This window comes from Elephantulus edwardii, unplaced genomic scaffold (assembly GCF_000299155.1).
Source record: "Elephantulus edwardii isolate Elephantulus edwardi_28Jun2011 unplaced genomic scaffold, EleEdw1.0 scaffold00011, whole genome shotgun sequence".
NCBI classification, from domain to species: Eukaryota; Metazoa; Chordata; class Mammalia; order Macroscelidea; family Macroscelididae; genus Elephantulus; species Elephantulus edwardii.
The window spans coordinates 6579633-6602126 of NW_006399761.1; the positions used below are offsets into that span (position 1 = coordinate 6579633).

Consider the following 22494-nt stretch of genomic DNA (forward strand, 5'->3'; position numbering starts at 1 on the left):
CACAAAAGCAATACTTGCCCCACCTGTTTTTTCTAACACCTAGGTAATGATTTTTTTTTTTTGCACATAAACAATGTCCTATAAATAGATGTTGCCCTGATAAAATACAGATTGACTTTAACTGTGTTCAGAACAGCCTTTTGTGTTAATCTATTTACCTCAGTCAACAGATGTGGAGAGGAGGGTTGACATTTTCTTAATGTTAAAAATGGATCAATATCCCCCAAAACAAATTATTTCCACAATTTCCGCCTTCGGGTTTATGCAACATTGTTACGCTCTCAAACTACTACTAAGAACAACAGCAAAAGGCAACATTTATTAAGTACATTCCTAGATGCCAAAGAGGGGAGAGCACTTTAAAGCCAATGGCGATGGTGCATAGAGCACCAGCTAGCTAAGCACCGTAGGCCTGTTCTAGTCTTTTTATGTCCCCGGGACAAAAACCTGCCTGCCACTCCGTGGAGGTGCAGGGACTAAAGAGTAGAGTCTGCCCTCACGTACCTTGCAGTAAGGAGTTGTACTACTAAACAAAGGTTTGAGGTTCAAATCCACCAGCTGCTCTGCAGGGAAAATGATGGGCAGTCTCCTCCCATGTGATTCACAGCCTCTGACAACCCAGGGAAGAGTCTGGTTAAGTGGGAGTTCTGACTTGAGGACACACAAGAACAACATGGCCTCATGCACAAGAGTGAAGGTGCTGGGGTGGGGAGGGGAAGGCCAGATCCACTGCGTGATGGAGGCAGGCGGACAGTAGAGGTGGACAGAGGACAGAGGGAGACACACTTGAAATGACCCGCTCTTGCAGCTGGGTGTGTGTGGAGCTGCTACACATGGAGCCTGACTTATTCTGCCTCTAAATTAGGCCCCTTGGCCTCCTGGTCATGTCTAGGTGTTGCCCCTTCCAGGGACCTCTGCTGCAGAAGCAATAGGGTCCATAGCGGGCTCAGACATTGACACAGATGGGCTACTATTGCTCATTTCCCTCTGTCTCTAACCCATTTTTGGACAATCTTTCATTGATAGTTAGGCTCTAAAAAAAAAAAAACCATCAAAACTTTAAATTTCATTTACTCATTCATTTATTAATTAATTCATTCACTTATTTCGAGATTTTTTTTTAAATGCCAGTGGATAGAGAGCTTTCCAGTTACCAGGACCATTTTGCCTTGTTTTCCACCTCTCAGCCCACCCCTGCAAGCATGTGGCTGTCCCTCCTGGGGCGGGGGAGGCGGGAAATGCTCCTGCATCCAGATATAGCATCCAAAGGAAGAACAATTGGAGATTTAAGCTGTGTTGAGTACAAACCGTCTGGTTCTATTATCTGTGGATTAAGGGCCATCGGAGGTAAAAATAGATGTTCTCACAAACGTGAATCTATCCCTCAGAGACCTGTGTGAGAGGTGCTGACCCTTCAGAGAAAACTTTCCTCCCTTGGAAATTATGTCCCTAAATTCTAGAGAATCGCATGGTGTCCTTGAAGAGGAGACAGAGAAAAGCAGAGGACCTGTGCATTTCATCTGTGGGTCTGGTGGCAGGGTGGGCAAGGCTCTGCCGGAGTTTCTTTTTTTCAGGTTCTTTGTTTCCAGTTGGAGAAAGTGGAGAATAAATAAAGTCAGATGTGTTGACTTGAATCTCATGATGTGCCTTTTAAAACCTGTGCACAGCTGTGAGAATGATATTAGTGCCTTCTCAATCATGTACATATTTTGTGTAAAAATAAATATTTTATTAGTAGTAAATTTTAAATCCCTATATTTAAAAATGCTACGTATGTTCAGAAGACAACGTAAAGCAGTCGAGACCCAGGGAGTTATAGTTGATTACTTTCCCCTCCCATGATCCAGTCTAGCAGTGTTTTCACTGCTGCCTTTGTTTGAATCCTAGCAGGCCAGTATTTCTCTCATCATTCCCATTTTCAAATCCTCCTCATATGTCTATGTATTTTTTAATACCTTCCTGGCTCTGATGATTCTGTTTCCTCTGTATAGTCTTTGCCAATTCTCTGGATAAATCTCATTCATCTTTTAAAGCCCATTTTAAACACAACCTCCTTTCTTCAATCTTCTTTCATTCATTTAAGTCTTCCATCCTTTACACTGCAGGGCAGACACATTATTATTCCTTCTTTATCCTTAAAGTAATTGCTTAATTTTTTTTTCACCTTATACACACCTTCTTCTGAAAAGAATAGGTATCATTCATCTGTAATCTTAGCCCTGATACTGTAATACATACTTTTATTTGTCCCTTCATACATCTGATTCCTTTGCTAACCTGTATTAAGATTTTTTCATTGTTCTCTCACTAATTTACATCAAAAGTAGCACTAAGCATCAGCCATCAGTGTGCCTGTCTTCTCCGTCTACTATTTTCCGTGTATTTCTAAAATCTGGTTTCTCTAAACCCATTATTGCTCTGAAAAGTTGTGCTATTATTCCAGGGCTGCAAACTTTTCTTCTAGACATCCTGGTATACTTAAAAGGGACCTCTGGTAGCCTAGTCCATAAGGCACTGCAATGCTAATTGTAAAACCATGCTTCTGTGGTGGTTCAAATCCACTGGCTGCTCTGAGGGAAAGAGATGAGCAGTTCCCACCCATACACGTTACGGCCTCACATATCCAAAGGAGGATCTGCTGCGAGTCCTTTTTGATTCAATGGCAATGAGAAATGAAGAAGGGTATATTTTAAAGGAGCATAATATGTAACATATTGGGCTACTAATCAAAAGGTTGGCTGTTCCAATTCATGGGCTATTCTGATAGGGAAAGATGGGCAGTTTCCTCCTGTAAAGATCGACACCATTTTAAGGGAGCTCTGGTGGCTTAGTGGCAAGAAGCTGCACTGCAATCCCAGGGGTACACAGTTCAAGTCCACCGCTCTGCTGGAGAAGGAGGAGCAGTCTCCTCCAATACTAGTCATATCTGATTTGATGGAACACACACACAAAAATAAAATGATAAAAAAATGTTAAAAAAAGACTGATACCGTTTTAAGCTCAGTGGAGGGTGACCATCAATTGCAAACAACTCAAAGAAATATTTACAAGTGGGTCTGTTTAAAAAATCAGAATGATACATAAAATAGGGAAAATGCTTTCCTTATAATATTATCATAATTACTGTCTCTAAGTGCTGTAGCATTGAATGTTTTGAATGTACCATGGACTGCCAAGAAAACAAACAGATTCATCCTAGAGAGGGTTAAACCAGGCTACTTCTTGGAGGTAAAGATTCTGGGGCTTTGCCTGACATACTTCGGACATGTTGCAAGGAGAGACAGGTCTTTGGAGAGGGACATCATGCTGGGTAGAGTGGAGGAACAGTGCAGGAGGGGAAGACCCTCTATGAGGTGGATTGATTCAGTGACTGGGGTAATCGGAGTGGGAGTGTCGGAGGCAGTGCGATTGGCACAGGATAGAGCAGGGTTTAGGGCTGTTGTACAGAGGGTCGCTATGAGTCACAAACGACTCGACGGCACATAACAACAACAACAACAACAGCAAGTGCTGTAGATTTCACACACAAAAGAAATGAGTGACCCTCCTTCTCAGCAACCCTGGAGAGTAAGTAAACTGCCAATGTTGGCTTCACTCAAAGAATACGTGGTAAGTCATTAATGAACTTCTCCGGAAAGTCAAGGGGAGTAACTCCAGCTCATTAAAACACGGGCTCGAGGAGCCAGAGCGAGCCCAGCGTGGAGCGGAGCAGGAGCCGCTTGGCATGGCTGTGAGCGAACGGCAGCATCTTCCTGATCTCGGCTCCTTCCCAGACTTTTTCTGGGGGCGGCAGAAGTTCTGCCAGCGAGTAAGGAGCTTTACAGACGCCGGAGTCTATTCTGTCCTTCGGAACAGATGTGGCATCACAGGAGACCATCACTCAAAGAGCAACTTTAAATACTCGAAATGCACCACAGAATCATGCATTAGTAACACGACTCCATGTTGTGATTCTGAAATATAAAGATGGGGAATGAGAGGGGGAGGAAAGCCCAGAGCCAGGCAGCGATTTAAATGGGGAAATGCCCGAGTTACCCACAGAAAGAGAAACCTGCCATTATTAGAAAAAGGCCATTAAGTGAAAAACCCGACGTATTGGATTGCCCCACCCCCACTGACTTACAGAATCACAGGTTCGCGACTCAGTCCAGTGAATGAGTTTTTTTCAATTGTGTGGATGTTTATGTTATCTTGAATGTCTCTAGAAGAAAGTTATCAACATGTTAGATAATTAGGCACTGCGCCGTATTACCCACTGAGCAAGGTGAGCACGAGTTTACGTATGTTCGTTTACTAATCTGTTGTTGTTTGGTGCCGTCGAGTCGTAGACGACTCATAGCGACCCTATGAATGAACGGCCTGAGCACTGTTCGTACATAGAGTTTCCGGAGGCAAGCCATTTGAACAAATTTATCCCCCCATTGCACCTCTCATAACCCACAGCACCTGCCTACAGAATCAAAACCTCTTTTCAAATGTCCGGTCCTGACTCAGATAGAGGACCCAGTAAGCAAGGTAACAATGGGCTTACTTGTGTTGACTTAATCTGCAGTGCACAGATTTACATGTTTTAACCACATCATTGTGGTTCAAACCTTTGTGAAATTGCTTAAAAGAGAACTGACATAAGGGTTGGGGGGAAAGTGAGAAAGAGGGGATAAATAATGTGTACTCCATTTCCAGGAGAGAAATGTTTTAAAGCGATACTATGGTTAGATATTATTGTCATGACAGGAGTCCAGAACGAAGGCTGCATAGTGGAGTGGACTTGGGAGGGAGGGATTGAATAACAATGAAATAATTTTTCCTTTTACTTTTCATAAAGAAAATGAACGGGGGGAGGGGTGGGCAGGGAGAAAAGTGCAATCATGAATGAAGAGAAAAGTGCAATCATGAATGAATGGAAATCCAAAGTCTCTGTAAACTTTGATTAAAATAAATTAAAAATTAAAAAAAATTAGTCAGCAAGGCCAGGCTTCTCTTGCTTACTGGGTTGTCCATCCATGGTCAGCTTCACTCACAAGGCTTGCCCACTTTTAATTTATTTAACATGTGAAGATCTTTTCACCAATGTTGGCATTTTAATGCACTTATTGACATTTTCAGCAACAATGCCCTCTGATTTCTTTTTAGTACATGAATTCTTCTTAAAAATGGACTTGCAAACCTGCAATGGGTTCTCCGTCTGGAGGTGTTCTTAGCTGGTTGCACTGTACTCATCTCTTAGTGAATCTCTATTCTCTACATTGTCCTCTCCTCCTCACTAAGTGTCTGCTCATCTCTTAGTGAATCTCTGTCCTCTTCATTGTCCTCCACACGGAGTGTCTGCCCATTTCTTAGTCTCTATCCTCTATGTTTTCCTGTCTTCCACATGGAGTGTCTACTCATCTCTTAGCGAGCCTCTATCCTCTACACAGAATACCTGCTCAATATGGAAAAGACCTTGAAGCTAACCGTTCACCTCCATAAAACTTATTTGTACCATACATGAGTCTTCCTTTTCCTACCATCGAAGCTCCAGTCTTACAACTCGTTTCTGGTTTCCAGCATTCTTCGCGTTCTAGCACATCATTGTCGCCTGTTCCTGCGTGCACCCCTTCACCTCCTGGCAGACTCCTCTGTAGCGATTCCCTCCTCAGAAACAACAACGTCACAAATTCTGGGAAGGTTCGGTGTCTTTGTCACTTCTCCCCAAGCTCTTTCTCCCCTTCCCCACCTCTTCTTCTGGGCCACACGTTCTTTTCCCCTCATCTTCTTTAACAGTGTAGACACTTGAGGAGAAGGTAAACAGATTAGGTTACTGACGTGCTGATGTTGTTGTTAGGTGTCTTAGATCATCTGTATTCCTAGCAGCCTTGTGAACAACACATCTGAGCCCTCTCCTGAAGCGTGCTCCCCGTCTGTGATACGCTTCTGCCTGCCGTTGCAGTCACTCTGTCAGTCCATCTTGCGGATGGTCTCCCTCCCTTCCTCTCACCCTCTGCTGTTCCAAGCATGCTACCTTTAGTCCTTCTCCTGACAACTTGCTCAAAGCATGTGACATCCGTCGTGAAAAGGAGAGACTTCGTGATATCACAAGCAGGCTCCCTTGGCGGGGCCTTTACTGAGGAGCCTAACTTGTTAACTTCCAAGTTAATAGCAACCGGCCTGCAGATGCAACCAGATATGCTGCTTTCTTTCCTATCTCTGCTCACCTGTTACCCAGAGCAACACATATGGAAGGTGCGGATTGTACAAGCCACATTTCAGACCCAGAGGCTGTTGGGGAAGACAGCTACTGTGTAAGAGGGTGGAAACCAGGTGAGGGGGAAAAAAACCCAAACAACAACCCACCAACTTACAGTAAAACCCTTCGGAGAGATTGAATCTTGTGAACAGCTGGCAAGTGCTTAATACCGGTGTTGGATATTAACCTGGACAGAGACAAAGGGAGGGTGAGGGCAAGGAAAAAATGAAAATGGGTATTTTAGCAATTATTAAAGTATGAGCTTTCTACATCAAAATACCACTTTTGAGTTAGCTGAAATGTCTCCTAGCAAATACCATCACATATCTGCATCATGCTTACATTTTTTTCTATTTTAAGATTCTAGCCACAGTTTAGCAAGCTGTTGATTCCTTAAAGAAAAAGAAACTCCTGCTTAAGGCATGAGAGATTAGAACGCCAAAACACACTCTTTGAAGAGCACTAAGATACCATGATCCAACAAATTTTAAGTACATCATTGCCCTCCTCAGTCCCTGATTTCTGACCTCTTCATTCTCGGTGGAGAATTGTTCTTCATTATCTCAAACTGGGATTGGAGGATGCGTGAGATACCATACCCTTTGACCCTAGAGTGCATATGACTGAATTTGGGCCAACTACACTTTCCTAGGAACAAATATTCTGGAGTCATCCCCCTCAAGAGATGATCCATTCAGATCCAGGTGAAAAGATAAGGTAATGATGGGCAAGGTCCAATGGTGATTCCTTTTATAAAACATAATGCATTAGAGAGGAAGATGCTCGATGAGATGGAGTGATTCAGTGACTGGGGAAATGGGAGTAGTTGTATCAGAGACAATAAAATTGGCACAGGGTAGAGCAGAGTTTAGGGCTGTTGTACATAGGGTCTTTATGAGTTGTAGGTGACTCGATGACACATAACAACAAACAATGCATGAGAATAATTGTATGAAACACAATATGAAAGAATAATAGTCCAATGTACATGAACTTTGTAAGCAAACCAATTAAAAAAAAGAAGGGGGGGCAAAAAAGATGGCCCATTAATCCCTATGGCTGAAGACCTGAGCGTATTGGTTGGAGTTCACCAGAAAACAGAAGCTGAGATGAATACTGGGATGTAGGTAGGATTTTAGGAAGTATGAGTTCAGAGACGTTGGGATGTGCAGTGTGAAATAGAGAAGGATGAGTAATCAAATTGCCACCACTACACAGTTACTTTCTGTGCATCTGAAAATTGAGCAGTGAATAAGGATGAAAGAAGAAGAATTGATGCCCTTGAATTACAGTTTTGGAGAAGAAAACGGACTATCCCATAGACTGCCAAAAGAATGACTATGTATGTCTTGGAGGAAATAAAACCAGGGTGCTTCTTAAAGTCAAGAATTGGGAAACCTCATCTTCTGTAGTTTGGTCATGTTGTCAGGAGAGACTGGTCCTCAGTAAAAGCCATCATGCTGGGAAAGGTGGAGGGTCAGAAAAAAACAGGAAGACTTCCAACAAGATGGATTGACAGTGACTTAAGAGTACATGGGAGATGTTGAGGATACTGCAGGATATGACAAAGTCAAGAGTTCGTCACACACCGTGAGTCAAAGTTGTCGCAGCAGCACCCAGCAGCAACCACGAATTGGTGACTGGCCCTCAATCCCAAGGACTCAACTGAGCAGGTTTTCAAAATATGTTTTAGAACTCTTGTTCTGGGGCTAATGGAGAAAAGAAAGCACTAATCCGTAGCCTCCTACTTCTGATTGGTAAACGGTAGCCCCCATTCTGGGTTGCACCAATGTGAGTGTCCACTGAGTTCCTCCCACGTGTCTTACACAGTCAGTGGTGCAGGACAGCTCCAGGCTGGGGAGTGAGAGGCACGGAAGACCAAGTTAGATACCAGTTAGTTGAATCAGTATTCAGTGGACTGGAAGAGATCCATATTTATTCCCATTACAAAAAAAGGTGATTTGACAGAGTGTGGAAATTATTGAACAGTGTCACTAATATCACACATTAGTAAAACCCTGCTGAAGATTATCCAGAAAAGACTTGAACAGTACATTGACAGAGAACTACCAGAAATACAGGTTGGGTTTAGAAGAGATCATGGCACTAGAGACATTATTGCCAATGTCAGATGGATCTTGGAAGAAAGCAGATAGTACCAGAAGAATGTCTATCTGTGTTTCATTGACTATGCAAAGGCATTTGACTGTGTGGATCATGATAAATTGTGGCTAACCTTGAGGAAAATGGGAATCTCAGAACACTTGATCATGCTTATACGAAACCTATACTTGGACCAAGGAGCAATCCTCAGAACAGAGCAAGGAAACCCTGCATGGTTCAAAATCAGGAAAGGGGTACATCAAGGATGTATCCTGTCCCTGTACCTTTGCAGAACAGATCATTTGGGAAGCAAGGCTTTATGAGGAGGAGTGTGGCTCAAATTGGAATAAGACTCACTAACAACCTACACTATGCAGATGACACAACCTTGCTTGCTGAAACGGAAGAAAATCTGAAGCACTTGCTGCAAAAGGTCAAGGACTATAGTCTTCCATATGGATTGAAGCTCAACATCAAGAAGACACCACAGGGCCAATTGGCAGCACCATTAATAGATAGAGAAGAGATTGAGGTTGTTAGTCATTACAGCTTATTTGGATACACAATCAACACTCTTAATTAACACCAGCAGTCATGAAACCAAAAGACTAATTGCATTGGGAAAATCTGCTGTCGTGGACCTCTCCAGAGTGCTGAAGAGCAACAATGTCCATCTAGATACAAAGGGGCGCCTAATCCAAGCCATGGTCTTCTCAATTGTTTGTTATGCTTCAGAGAGCTGGACAATGACTAAGGATGACAGAAGAAGAATAGATGCCTTTGTGTTGTGGTGCTGGAGAAGAGTCTTAAACATACCATGGACTGCCAAGAAAACAAATAGGTCTGTACTTTGAGAAGGTGAAACCAGGTCTCTCCTTGGAGGCTAGGATTTTGAAGCCCTGCCTCACTTACTTTGGGCATGTGGCCAGGAGAGATCAGTCCTTGGAGAAGGACATCAAGGGTGGACGGACAGCACAGGAGATGGAGACCCCAGATGAGACGGATTGATACAGTAACTGGGCGATGGGGTTTGATGTGTCAGAATCAGTGAGACTGGCTCAGGACAGGGAAGGGTACAGAGCTGCTGGCCAGCCCTCCAGTGTTTTCAGAGGGTATAAATCATAGGGGAGGAGACTGCTCATCTTTTTTCAATGGACCTTTTGGTGGATTTGAACCACCAGCAGGCACTGCCTTTGGGTTACTAGTTCAAGGCTCTAAAGATTATGTCACCAGAGCTCCCCTTTGGTGTATAAAAATACAATGTATAGAGTAGTCTGGAGTTTACTGAGCTGGTAACCAAAAGACCGTGCCTTTGATAGTTAGAATCCACCAAAGACTCCACAACAGAAAGGTGTACGGTTTCCTCCCCTTAATATTTGCAGATTAAAGGGAAACCCAGTGGAGAGCTGCTATGACTCTTCACTCTCCTATGTCAGTGAGTTTGAGGTTGGTTTTATTAACAGACTATATCTAGCACCATAATCTAGATAAGAGACTCCTCCATAAAACAGCCAAACTCTCATGTGCTGCCCTTTTACAAATCAAGTTTTCCTGTAGCTTCTAACCCTTAGAAACCACTGATGATCAAGTGTCTGTTCCCATAAAGCTGCCTTTTCTAGAATGTCATGTAAATAAATATAATCATGCATCATGCATCATGCAAATTTCAAGTCTGACTTGTTTCACTCACATATTACATTTGAGATTCATTTTTGTCTCTCACATATTTGTTCAGTTCTCTCCTCTCTGTCTCTGAGCTATATACATTGTGGTATGGATGACTCCACTTTACCAGTTCCCTGCTTGAAGGATATCTGGATTATTTAAAAGTATTTTATGATCATTATTTTTTTAAAGGGCTTTAAAATTTGTTTACAAGTTGTTGTGTAGAGGTAGATGTTGTTGTTTTTTTTAAGTGGGGAATAGACAGGAGCAGGATAGGTTCACATGATAAGTGTATATTTAACTCTTTAAGAAATTACCAAATGTTTCCCACAGTGACTGGACCATTTGGCATTCTTACCAGCAAAGCATCTGAGCTGCTATTTCTCTGAATCCTTTAGCGAGATTTTTTTTTGGGGGGGGGGAAAGGATAAAGGTAACATATGTTTATTAAAGAACTTGTGAAAATAGGGAACTAACAGCAACAGAAAAGAAAAATCACCTGTAGTTTAACTACATAGTGATATCTTCTGCTAACATTTGGAGTTTGAAACTTTAACCCAAATAAATATCTTTTGCAATGGTTCTTCGTAACTTCAAGTGTGTACTCATTCCCAACAGAAAGATTGTACAACCTCAAACACCCACCAGTCTGGCAGTCTTCTCCCACACTTATTATTTAATCGTGTCTAACCTTTAATTATTTTTAAATCTCTTCCCATGTGTCTAGTTGCATTCCTTTAATGAGACATCAAAGCAGGGAACCATATAGCACAGTCTCTGTAGTAATATACCTAGTGTGCAGGTTTAGGATTCAGTATGTGCTCTTACTACATAGTTCAAACTCAGGAAGGGAGTGCGTCAGAGATGCGTCCTGTCTCCTTATCTTTTTAGTCTATATGTGGAACAAATCATTCGGGAGGCTGGACTTTATGAGGAGGAATGTAGCATCGGGGTTAGAGGAAGACTTATTAACAACCTGCTTTGTGCTGGTGGCACGCTTTTGCTTGCTGAAACTAAGAAGAGCCTGAAGACTTTGTTGCAGAGGGTCAAGGACTATAGTTCACAATATGGATTGAAACTCAACATCAAGAAAGCAAATATTCTCACCACTGGGCCAATTGACAGCAACATGATAGATGGAGACGAGATTGAGATTGTTAACAATTTCAGCTTACTTGGTTGCACAGTCAACAACACTCTTGGCATCAGCAGTCAGGAAATCAAGTGACAAATTACATTAGGAAAATATGCTATCAGGGATCTCTTCAGAGTGCTAAAGAACAATGTCTTCAGACTAGAGACTAAGGTGCATCTGATCCAGACCATGGTCTTCACAATTACCTGTTAGGCATCAGAGAGCGAGACAGTGGCCAAAGAGGACAGAAGAATTGATTCTTTTGAGTTGTGGTGTAAGACTATTGAACATAACACAGCCTGCCAAGAGAACTAACAAGTCTGTCCTGGAGTGGGTGAAGCCAATCTGTTCCTTGGAGACAAGGATTGTGAGCTCTGGCTCACATACTTTGGGTATTTTGCCAGGAGAGACCGATCCCTGATGTAGGACACCATGCTTGGAAGGGCGAAGGAACAGACAGTGCAGGAGAGAAAAACCCCAATGAGGTGGGTTGACCCAGTAACTGAGGTAATGAGCGTAGGTGTATCAGAGACGATGAAATGGGCCCAGAACAGAATTCAGAGCTATTGTGCATAGGGTCGCTATGAGTCATGGCCAGCTCAGTGGTACATAACAACAACAACAACATGTGCTCATACAATAGTGGTTTAATTGGAAAATATTTCCAAAGTGTTTTTTTTTTTATTCTATCATCAACAGTGTAGCCACACCACTGCTTGTTCATTTGCTTATCAGATGCTTGTAGCACTTTGTTGTATCAGGAAACGTAGAGACCTCAGTAAGGAATCCCAACTCTGTTGGGATGCACACATAGCCACTTCATCTTTCCAGACTGGGAAAGAGGTGAGCTGCACGGATATCAATACAGACATCAGTTATCCGTTGTTCCCGGCCTCATATTCTTTTGGTCTCTATTTTACTCCTCACTTATCACCATAGCAACCAGCTCCACACAGATTTAGCTTCATGTACTTGCCTCAGTTGTCCTTTTTCTCTCATTTTCTGTCATGGGATTCTTTGTCACCTCTAAGTGGGACATCTAGAGGTGTCTGCTCAATCACTCTACTACTTAAGCAACTTTCAAAATGCAAAGGGTCCACACAGCATAGGCATTTCTCAGCTAGAGGTGAACTCTGCTCTCTCAGTCTGTAGGTAAACAATTTGAGACATATTCTACATAGTGCCTTACAAGAACTCTAGCACCATGGAGCCCTAGTTTCCCAGGAGGAGGCGGGAACAGCTTGTTAATTTGTTCTTGAATTGACTTTTTTCCTTTTCCTGTTTTCTGAATCATCCAAGTCTTTTCCTTGGATTTAGATTTTTTTTATTTTTTAAAAAATATACTACTTATATATCAGTCCTTCCTCAAGCTTTTTGTGGATAATCTGGCTAAAACTGACCCCAATTTGCATTTTTATCTTGCACTTCACATAGACTCGTCGGTGGTTACTCACTTTGCCTCATTTCTTTCTCCGCCTGTCATCCAGATACATGTCTCCTTATTCTTTAACAACCAAGCTTCTCAAGAGTCGTCTTCATTTCCTTATTCATCTTCATGTTGCTTCAGTCTTCATTTGCCCAACATCTCTCTACTGACCTTTCTTCTGTTACACCAAAACTTCAGTAATCTACTGACCACTAACTAAATCTAGTGAACTCTTAATTTTAATTTCATTAAACTTTTCAGGAATAGTTAGTACTCTCTGCCAGTCTCTCTTCTATTGCTTTTCATTCTATGGTTTTTCTTCCTCCCTCGCTCTGTTTTAACTTTCTTTGTTCATCCCCCTCCAACCTTCTCTATCGGTAGCCTGATAGACTGTAGAAAGCCCTTTCCCTCCTCTCTGAAATCCCCTTGGTAGATCTAATATCCTGGGGCTTTCAGTCGTATATCAGTATGTGGACAACTTTTAGGTTCAGACTTAACCCTGAGTTCTAGTCTTGTATCTCCAATTCAAGTTTACTTGAGACATCCTTCTGAATATCCCATCCAAATGGCAAACTAAATATATTGCCCCCTTACCACCTCATCAAACTACTCCTCTTCAACCTTTCCAAAATTAGCACCACCATCAAGTACTTGTCAGAAATATAATGGCAATGTTTGATTTCTCCCTCACCCTCTGACATCCAACCCATTATAGACTCCTCTTTGATTTCATTTCCAACTCTTTTTGATTCCATTCCATTTTTTTACATCTAATAACATGTTTTTAGAACAAACTAACATCATCTTCCAGTTTTCTTCAAATTGCTTTTTGAGCAATTAATTTTGCCTTCCCCCAAACCATTCTCTATACAATGCAGGGTATTCTTTTTTAAAAAAAAAATGTAAGCCAGATTACTTTCCTTCTCTGTCTTAAATGACTTCATTCTTTCCCGTAGCATCTATGCTATAAATTATACTTTTTTAAAATTGCGATTTTAATGAAAGTTTATAGAGAACTTGGATTTCTATTCATTCATTCTTCCACATTTCCCTCCCTAACCCCTCCTCCCCAGTTTGCTTTTTTCTTTGGTAAAAAGAAAATTCTTTCAATTTTATAAAGCTCCCCCCCCCCAGTACAATTTACTATACAACTCTTATTCTGGACTCTTGTCATGCCAATAATACCTATTTATATATTCCTTTATACAGTTCTCTCCCTTGTCTGTTTCAATGCCGTGTACATTATTTATCCTCTCTTCTCTTTGTTTTCCCCCAACCCCCATGTCAGTCCTATTTTATAACAGTGGCACTATGCAGTATTTGTCTTTTTGTGACTGAGATAATTTCACTCAGCATAATGTCCTCCATGGTCACCCATTTTGTATAATATTTCATGAGTTCTTTTTTGCTGGGGTTTTTTTTCTTTTTGGTTTGGTTTGCTTTGGTTTTTTTCTGTTAGCTTATTTACAAAACTCAAATACAAATTTAAACAAATTCTTTCCATTTCCCTCTTTGTCTTTTAGTGCTGCATAATATTCCACTGTGTGACTATACCAGAGCTTCTCTATCCATTCCTTTGTTGATGGGCACTTGGGTTGTTTCCAACTCTTTGCTATTGTGAAAAAAGCAGCAATAAACATGGGCGTGCATGTATAAACTGTACTTTTAATGTCTACCTTCCACTTCGTCTCATGCTTTCCATTGCAGAGTCTTTCTCTAAGTTTCTCAGAAACATGAAGGTCATCCCTGCATCCAGGAGCCTCCACACACTCTGTCTGGACGGCCCACCATCCACTTGTCACCTGGTCACCTACTACTCACCCTTTAGGCTCCAGTTTACATATCTTTTCTACAGAGAGACGATCCTTAACTAATGTAATTTAGAGCTTCAGATTTACTCCCAGTAACCACATTACTTTATTAATTTTCTTTTCAGCAGTCATCAAAATTCTGAGCTGGTATAGGATTTTCTGTTTGTTGATCCTGTGCCTCTTTTGTCAACCAAGTTATAAATACCATGAGTGTTTGGCATAATGTTTCATGCTGACTATAGGCTTGAAGTATACCAAACTCTTCATGTTAGACAATGTATTATGTGTGCTAAGAGATGACTACACAAGGAATTAATTCAATACTTATATTCATCAAACCTAATTTTACATTGTGTGGGATGCAACCCGACCAACTTTCATAGTGGATGAATGAGACTTTATTAAAGAACGGAAGAGTTCATGATGATGACAAGGAAATATTGTCCAGGGAGGCTCGTACACGTGTATTAGTTAAGATCTGTAGCCTACGCCTCCATCCTCTCCATCCTTGCAGGCTAGCTGTCAGTATCTAAAACCTTTGGTCTTTATAGAAAAGAAAACACACAGCAAAAATGGCCAAGATTATTCCAGTAGTGCTGAGTTTAAGACACTGAAAAAGATCTAGTGACCGTCTAATGAGATGGATTATAGGTGATAAGAACTTAGTTGAGACTCAGTATAACCTCATGATAACTTGGAAAATTAAGTTCAGATGAACACTTAGTTTTCAATTCACTTTCCCCCATTGATCAATGAATTGATGACTTTTAGAGTCTGGAAATGAGTCATCAGCTAGGAGCTCCATGTCTCAATTCTCAATGGGTTTGCTTTGGTCCAATGGCTGTTTGCGGCAAAATGATTTTGATCCACTCAACCACAGTTTATCTCCAAAACCGGGTGAAGGCCTATGGGTGAAATGCTGGCAGATCTAAGTTCTACAAATGGACACTTTAAAGAATGGAGACTGGCTTCTTAATAGCCAGACGCACATTCCGAGATTGTGCTAACACCTTGCGTGCCTGGCTCTCCCTCGCCTTCAAGTTGTGGTAATGAACTTGAACATCTCTTCTGGTCAAGATGATAAATGTTGATAGTTGTTGAGGGGCTTCAGGCCTTTTGTTAATAGGGTCGCTATGAGTCGTGCTCGACTTGAAGGCAATCAACAGCATGCTTGATTATACACACACATACATACATACATACATACGACAATCCTTTTTTTTTAAATGAGGCTCACTGATGGTGAGAATTCCCTCTCCTGCAGTGTCTGTTCACCCTTCCAAGCATGGTGTCCTTCTCCAAGGATTGGTCCCTCTTGACCACATGTCCAAAGTATGTGAAACAGAGCTTCAAAATCCTAGCCTCCAAGGAGAAACTTGATTTCACCTTCTCCAAGACACACCTCTTTGTCTTCTTGTCAGTCCATGATCTATTCAGTACTCTTCTCCAGCACATAACTCAGAGACATCAATCCTTCCTTTGTCATCCTTAGTCATTGTCCACCTTAGCATTTTAAAAAAGAAAAATTCTCTCCACTGTTCCAGTAGGCAACATTGTAATCGGGAGAAGATGGAGAAGAGATTGACGTTATCAATGATTTTGTTACTTGGATCCACAATAAACAGTCATTAAAACAGCAGTCAAGAAATCAAAGAACAAGTTGCATTGGGAACATATGCTGTCAAGGACTGCTCCAAAGTGCTAAATAACAATGATATCATTGTAAAGACTAAAAAGAACCTAACCTAAGCCATAGGATATTTTCATTTGCTTAGTTATGCATCTGAAAGCTGGACAGTGAAAAAGGAAGAAAAAGAAATGTCTTCAGATTGTGGTATTGGTAAAGAATATTGACTGTTCCCTGGACTACCAAGGGAATAAATAGATCCGTCGTGGAGGAAGTGCCACCAGGGTCCTCCTTCGAGGCAAAGATGGTAAAACTCTGTCTCACCTACTCTGATGAGGTCTAAAGCAGCAGTCCTTGGCGGAGGTGGGGGGAGATACCATCTTGGGAAATGTAGAGGGCCAGAGAAAGAATGGATGACCCTCAACAAAGTGACTGGCACAGTGACCGTGATGGTGGGTTCCAGCTTGTTGGAGAGCACCGTGCACGTGAGGACGGTGCAGGAGAGGGCAAGGTATTTGGAAGCTTTGAGCCGTAGTCGACTCTCTGGCGCCTAACAACAACAGCAACAACAAGCTTCTTAACACAGACCAGCTTACTTCCCTTTTCAGTTTCTCTCTGTAAATAATTTTTTGTAAGGAATTACAGGAGACATTACTGAAAACCCAGCTTCCTGTCTCCACAGCCTTATGCCTTGAAAACAGGGCCTACTTAGCTGTCATATTCAGCTCAGCCTGCCTCAGTCTCCATGGAAACCAGACTCCTTAGTAATCAGGGGAATTTAATGAGCCTAAGGGTGGTGATTTGAAGAGCTCAGCCCTGTCCACTCAGCTGCAGATTCTCTTTTGACCTAGAATTTGAGTTTAACAAAAACGCGCAGGCCCTGCTCTCTGGCAGGAGTACAGTCTAGACTCAAGAGGACCAGCTCTGGTGCCCAGAGGGTCTCGGTTCAAATCCCAGCTGTATCACATTTTAGGGAGGTGACCTTATGAGGTTAGTTGAAATCTCTGGGATTGAGAATTATAAGACTAATTTCATAGGAAAACAGAGGTCATGCTCATAAAACACTTAGTGTCACGTGCAGGTAATCGAAATGCTGTGGTCACTCTCCGACCTTGTGTTCTTGTTGTCGTAACTCGGGCTGTTGAATTTCCCAGTTCTGCTGGGGCCTGGGGTCATGTCTTCATTTTCCCAGTTCTCGTGGATCCAGAAATGCTGCTTCCCATGGGCGTGCCTATTGTCTGCGGTGAGACCTGACTTTTATGATGGCCCGGAAGCCGAGTCTGGTATCTACCACCCTACACTTTTTGTGCCCTCTCGTAACACCTGAAAACCACGTTGACAGTTCTTTAATTTCTCTGTCCTCTCTCTTAAATGTCTCACTGGTAAACCTGCCTGAGTCCTTTCCTTTCCTGCCTCTCTCTGTTTAGTTCTGGCTTTCTCTGGCCTGGACCCTCCTGAAGCCTAGGGGTCTGTTGGTCATCCAACGCAAATGACTATAGAGTTGACAAAATTAAAGATAATGTGTATATTTTTTAATAAAAAGTTCTTGTTGTTAAGTATCATCGATTCAGAAACAACTCATTGCTGACCCTCCAGCAGGTTTTTAGAGGCAGCAAATTGCGTAGGAATTGTTTGCCCATCTTTTCTGCTGCTGAGCATCTGGTGAATTCAGATTGTGTATCTTTGGGTCGACAGTGTAACTCCTTACTTACCACTAAGCACAGAGCTCCCTAGAAAAGAAACTGTGTTGCTCTTGTTGTTAGTTGCTCTTAAGTAGAGTATGATTCAAGGAACTCATGAACAACAGATTTCAGTCCTGTCCAATCCTTGCCATCCCCACCATCTCTGACACACTGGAGACCATTGCTGCGGTCACCGTGTCAGTACATTTCACCGGGGTCTTCCTCTCTTTCGCTGACCCTTCACCCTTCAAAGCATGATATCCTTTTCCGATTAACCTCTCCTAGCAAAATGTCCAAAGTATGAGAGATGAAGCTTTGCCGTCCTTGCGTCCCAGGAGCACTCTGGCTGCACGTTTTCCAGACATATTAGTTTGCTCTTTTGGAAGTCCGGGAGATATCCAATACTCTTTTTCCAATACCAAAGGTTAAAGGCAGCAACTATCATCTTTATTCATTGTCCAGCTTTCAAATGCATAGCAAGTAATTGAAAAGGTCATGGCCTGAATCGGGCACACCTTAGTCTTCAAACTGACAGCATGGCAAGTATCATAGATTTCTTAACTTTTCGCTGATGGCAAACTGACTTTCAAAACAACGCTACGAAGTTTGCATTTCAGATTGGACACATTTAATTTGTTGCTTTGGAGTCCCTGAGTGGTAAATGCTTGGCTGCTGGTGGGAGGTTCAGGTCCACTCAGATGCCGCCCCAGAAGAAAGACCTAGTCATTTACTCCAAAACCCCAGTTGTTGACAACAAGCTGAGCATAGTTTTCTGTATCACACGTGGGGTCAGCATGAACAGGACCTGACAGCAATTGTTAGAAGTGGTAATTTATACCTTTAAAGATAAGGTGATGTATTAGTAATGAGAAGAAATGCACTTGGACCTGCACTTTAAGCTATGAAGACATCATGGGGGGAAAAATAGGTTTTAAATGATTGGTTTATTGGTTAAAAGAAATCATTTTCCTCACACTAACCCTGTGATCACTTATGAAAACTCGAAGGTATTTTAAAAACAAGGAAATAAAATTTTCTAAGCTGTTTTAGTCTTGTCGTTGGGTTTTGAACACTCATTAAAAATAGAAAAATGCAACATCTTCTAGGTCGTTGGTAAGAGCCTCCGATTGACACTAAGGAGGAAAATTTACTGCATGAATTTCAGGAGACATATTTGCATAAAAGAGTCTTAAGGTTGAACACTGAGTATGATGAACTGGTGAGTCTTGTATTGGGTTCTTCAGTCTTTGGTTCCACCCATTTCTGTGAATGCTGTTCTCAGCTTTGACAGTTGTTAAAACCGACTATTGAAATCACCTTGGAATTGCTTTTCTCACTATTAAACTAATGATTAAAAAGACAATCAAGCAAACACAATCAAAGAAATCACTTTAAAAAAAAAACAAAAAAAAAAAAAGATAAGAGCAAGCCCATCTTCCTTTGGTTCTGTTTAAAATGATATATGTTAAGATGGTATGAAAATGAAAAAGCACTCTCTTGACTTCATCCTTTAGATATACGTGTGTGTGTGTGTGTGTGTGTGTGTGTGTGTGTGTGTGTGTGTGTGTTTAAGGCATACAATTAACTGTGGTCGTGCATGTTTCCATTTTGTAAATAACTTCAGCCTGGGACAGCTCAATTCCTTTACTGATGGAGTGAGCAGTTCATACCCTACCGTCCATTGCACAGAATATTTTTACTCTAGAAGAGAAGCCTGCAATTCTGAAGGGCTACCAGGTGGAAATGGTAATAGATCTGTGCTGTTCTGCTCTGGAAAGTGGGAATAGAATTAATAAAAAAGAATGGCAACATTTATTGAACACTTCCTATGTACCAGGTACCACACCAAGCACTTAACATTGATTATTTTATTTATTCCCCTCCACTACCTTAGGAGACAGGTACTGTTACCATCCTAATAGGAGAGTTGAAGAGGCTGAGCTGAGAGAGGTCTTGTAAGCCTCTCAATACTTCCTGTAAGGAGGGGCAGAGAGAGAAAGACTGAACCCAGAGAGTTCTGACTAAAACAGTTGGGTTTGTACCACTGTCTGGTTTACCTTCATGACTGGTTCTAATTCATTATAGGAGTTATCCAACACAGGGGTCAGTTGCTCTGTGGAGTGGCTTGGGTCTGTTTGTTACCTCTGACAATGTGTGCAAGAATTACACACAAGGAGTCTCGGGGAGGGGGCACGCAAATGGTTAAATGCTGTATTATTAATGAAAAGGTTGTCTCTTCATATCCACCCAAAGGTGCCTCAAAATTAAGTCTAGGAGGTTCACGTCTGAAAAGCCTTGACAACTCTGAAAGTTGTGGGGTGTGGAATTGACCAGCCGATAACATTAACTGCTCTGTACATGAGTTTCCTTGTAAACATGGGCGTTGAACTCTGTGACCTCTAATATCTCTTCAACATTACACTTTGAGCACTTCTCTAGAAATTTTTCTAGAAACATCTTAGAAAGGAAGTTAATACTTTGTCTACAAAGGAAAGACTACTAATTGTCAGGTAGGTTTGAGAAATAGAGTTCCTAAAGGCATTTGACTGTTTGGATCGCAACAAACTGTGGCTGGCTCTGAGAAGAATGAGAATCCCAGAACACTTGATTGTGCTAATGCGAAACCTATACTTGAACCAGGAGGCAGTTGTCAGAACAGAGCAAGGAAACACTGCATGGTTCAAAATTGGGAAGGGTGTGCACCAGGGATGTGTCCTATCTCCTTATCTTTTCCATCTATATGTGGAGCAGATCATCGAGGATGCTGGGCTCTATGAGGAGAAGTATGGCATTAGGGTTGGAGGTAGACTCATCAACAGTCTGCGTTATGTAGATGACACAACCCTGCTTGCTGAAACTGAGGAGGACCTGAAGTGCCTGCTGCAGAAGGTCAAGGACTGCAGCCTTCAATATGGATTGAAGCTCAACACCAAGAAAACAAAGATTCTCACCACTGGGTCAATTGGCAGCATCAGTAGGGATGGTGAAGAGATTGAGACTGTTGACAGCTTCAGTTTGCTTGACTCTACAATCAACACTCTTGGTACCAGCACCAGGAAATGAAAAGACGAATTTCATTGGGAAAGTCTGCTGTCAGAGACCTCTCCAAAGTACTAAAGAGCAATGATGTCATTCTGGAGACTAAGGTGAGCCTGATACAGGATATGGTCTTTGAAATTACTTGCTATGCATCAGAGAGCTAGACAATGACTAGGGATTATAGAAGGAGATTTGATGCCTTTGAGCTGTGGTGCTAGAGAAGAGTGTTGAATATACCATGGACTGCTAGGAGAACAAACAAGTTCAGCCTGGAGAGGGTGAAGCCAGGCTGCTCATTGGAGGCAAGGATTCTGAAACGTCGCCTGACATACTTTGGACATGTTGCAAGGAGTGACCAGTCCTTGGATAGGGACGTCATGCTTGGGAGGGTGGAAGGACAGTGTAGGAATGTAGGAGAAGAAGACCCTTGAAGAGATGGATTGATCTGTGACTAGGGTAATGAGGGTAGATGCATCAGGGACAATAAGACTGGCATAGGATAGAGCAGGTTTTGGGGCTGTTGTACACAGGGTCGCTATGAGTCGCAGGTGACTCGACGGCACATAACAACAACAACAACAACAACAAGGTTAAACAGGCTCCCCCCAAGCCCATTCAGCCTTGGACTCATCCAATCTTTTAAAATAATTCTTTTTTAAAAAATTGTTTTGTGGAATGGCTCCTGAGTGGTGTTACATAGCTCAACAATGGCACCCCTGCTAGAAGGTAAAGATGTCTGTTGATTTTGTTCACTGAAACACCTCTCAATTTCACTGCTGTTATGGGTCCAGACTGTACATATTAAGGCGAGAAGACTGCACTGCTTTGTTCCTGTGAGCCCTGGACTCATAGCTTCCAGAGGCCACAGACAGGGTGCCATTCTGTTAGCCGTGCGCCAGGACGGCCGTTCTGTTCCTGTTGGCCCCAGAAACGCTCTCCTTGTGCAGAACACGGTTGATGAACTGCCCTTGGCAGAGTCTTCTACCAGTGGGCACCCCTGTTCTTCTGTGGTTGCGAGTTGACTGTGGAATCCTTTACCGTCATGCAAACTGGAGAGGTTACAGGACAGATACTCAGAACTGCACTGGTGAAACGGGGGCCCGTGTCAAGTGAACTTTTATCCCTTTACTATTAATGACTTCAGGCAGTAGATCCGCATAGGGTCTTCCCTCCCCCCCCCGAAGCGCCCTGGATACTGACAAGAAGACAAGAGACTCAGCTAGAGTGGGTCCAACCAGATCAGATTCCTTCTCACAGTCCAACAATATGGCTCTATGGACACCATGTCTGGGTGACAAGGACTCCTATTCTCTAATAGCAACATGAAGCAAAAAGGGTACTAACCCTTGAGAAGACATCATTGCCGGAATGGGCCTGGGTGTGTAAGTGTATTGTTTTTGAGGGCTAGTGTGCAGCTCTCACTTATTGGTGTCACTTTCCTTTCTAGAGGGCACATGCTATGGCACACCCACTGCCTGAGGCAGATCTTGGTGCAGCAAGATGGCAAAGCTGGGGTTCCCCGCCCCCTCCCTGATACACCAAGTACGAGAGATGGTACCTTCTAAAGGAAGTGTGAGGCGGGCAGTAGAAATGATAAAGGAAGTTTCTGAAAACCGATCAGAAAGTTCTTAAACTCTCATCTTTATTTGTGGAAAAAATGTGCAGAGTTGGATTTGAGGGGACTATGCAAAGGCATTTGACTGTGTGGATCATAACAAACTGTGGCTGACTCTGAGAAGAATGGGAATCCCAGAACACTTGATCGTGCTAATGAGAAACC

At 42.3% G+C, this 22494-nt stretch overlaps 1 protein-coding gene across 1 annotated transcript in view; it reads right to left on the minus strand.

Moving 5' to 3' along the window:
• LOC102851043 (follicle-stimulating hormone receptor-like) overlaps nucleotides 1-22494 on the minus strand; it is a 379630-nt gene that overhangs the window by 149988 nt on the left and 207148 nt on the right. The window contains exons 5-6 of the mRNA XM_006881015.1: nucleotides 6342-6413; nucleotides 4124-4201 (exon numbers count right to left, since the gene is read on the minus strand). Of these exons, the coding sequence (XP_006881077.1) occupies nucleotides 4124-4201; nucleotides 6342-6413 (150 nt within the window). The remainder of the gene's footprint in view (nucleotides 1-4123; nucleotides 4202-6341; nucleotides 6414-22494) is intronic.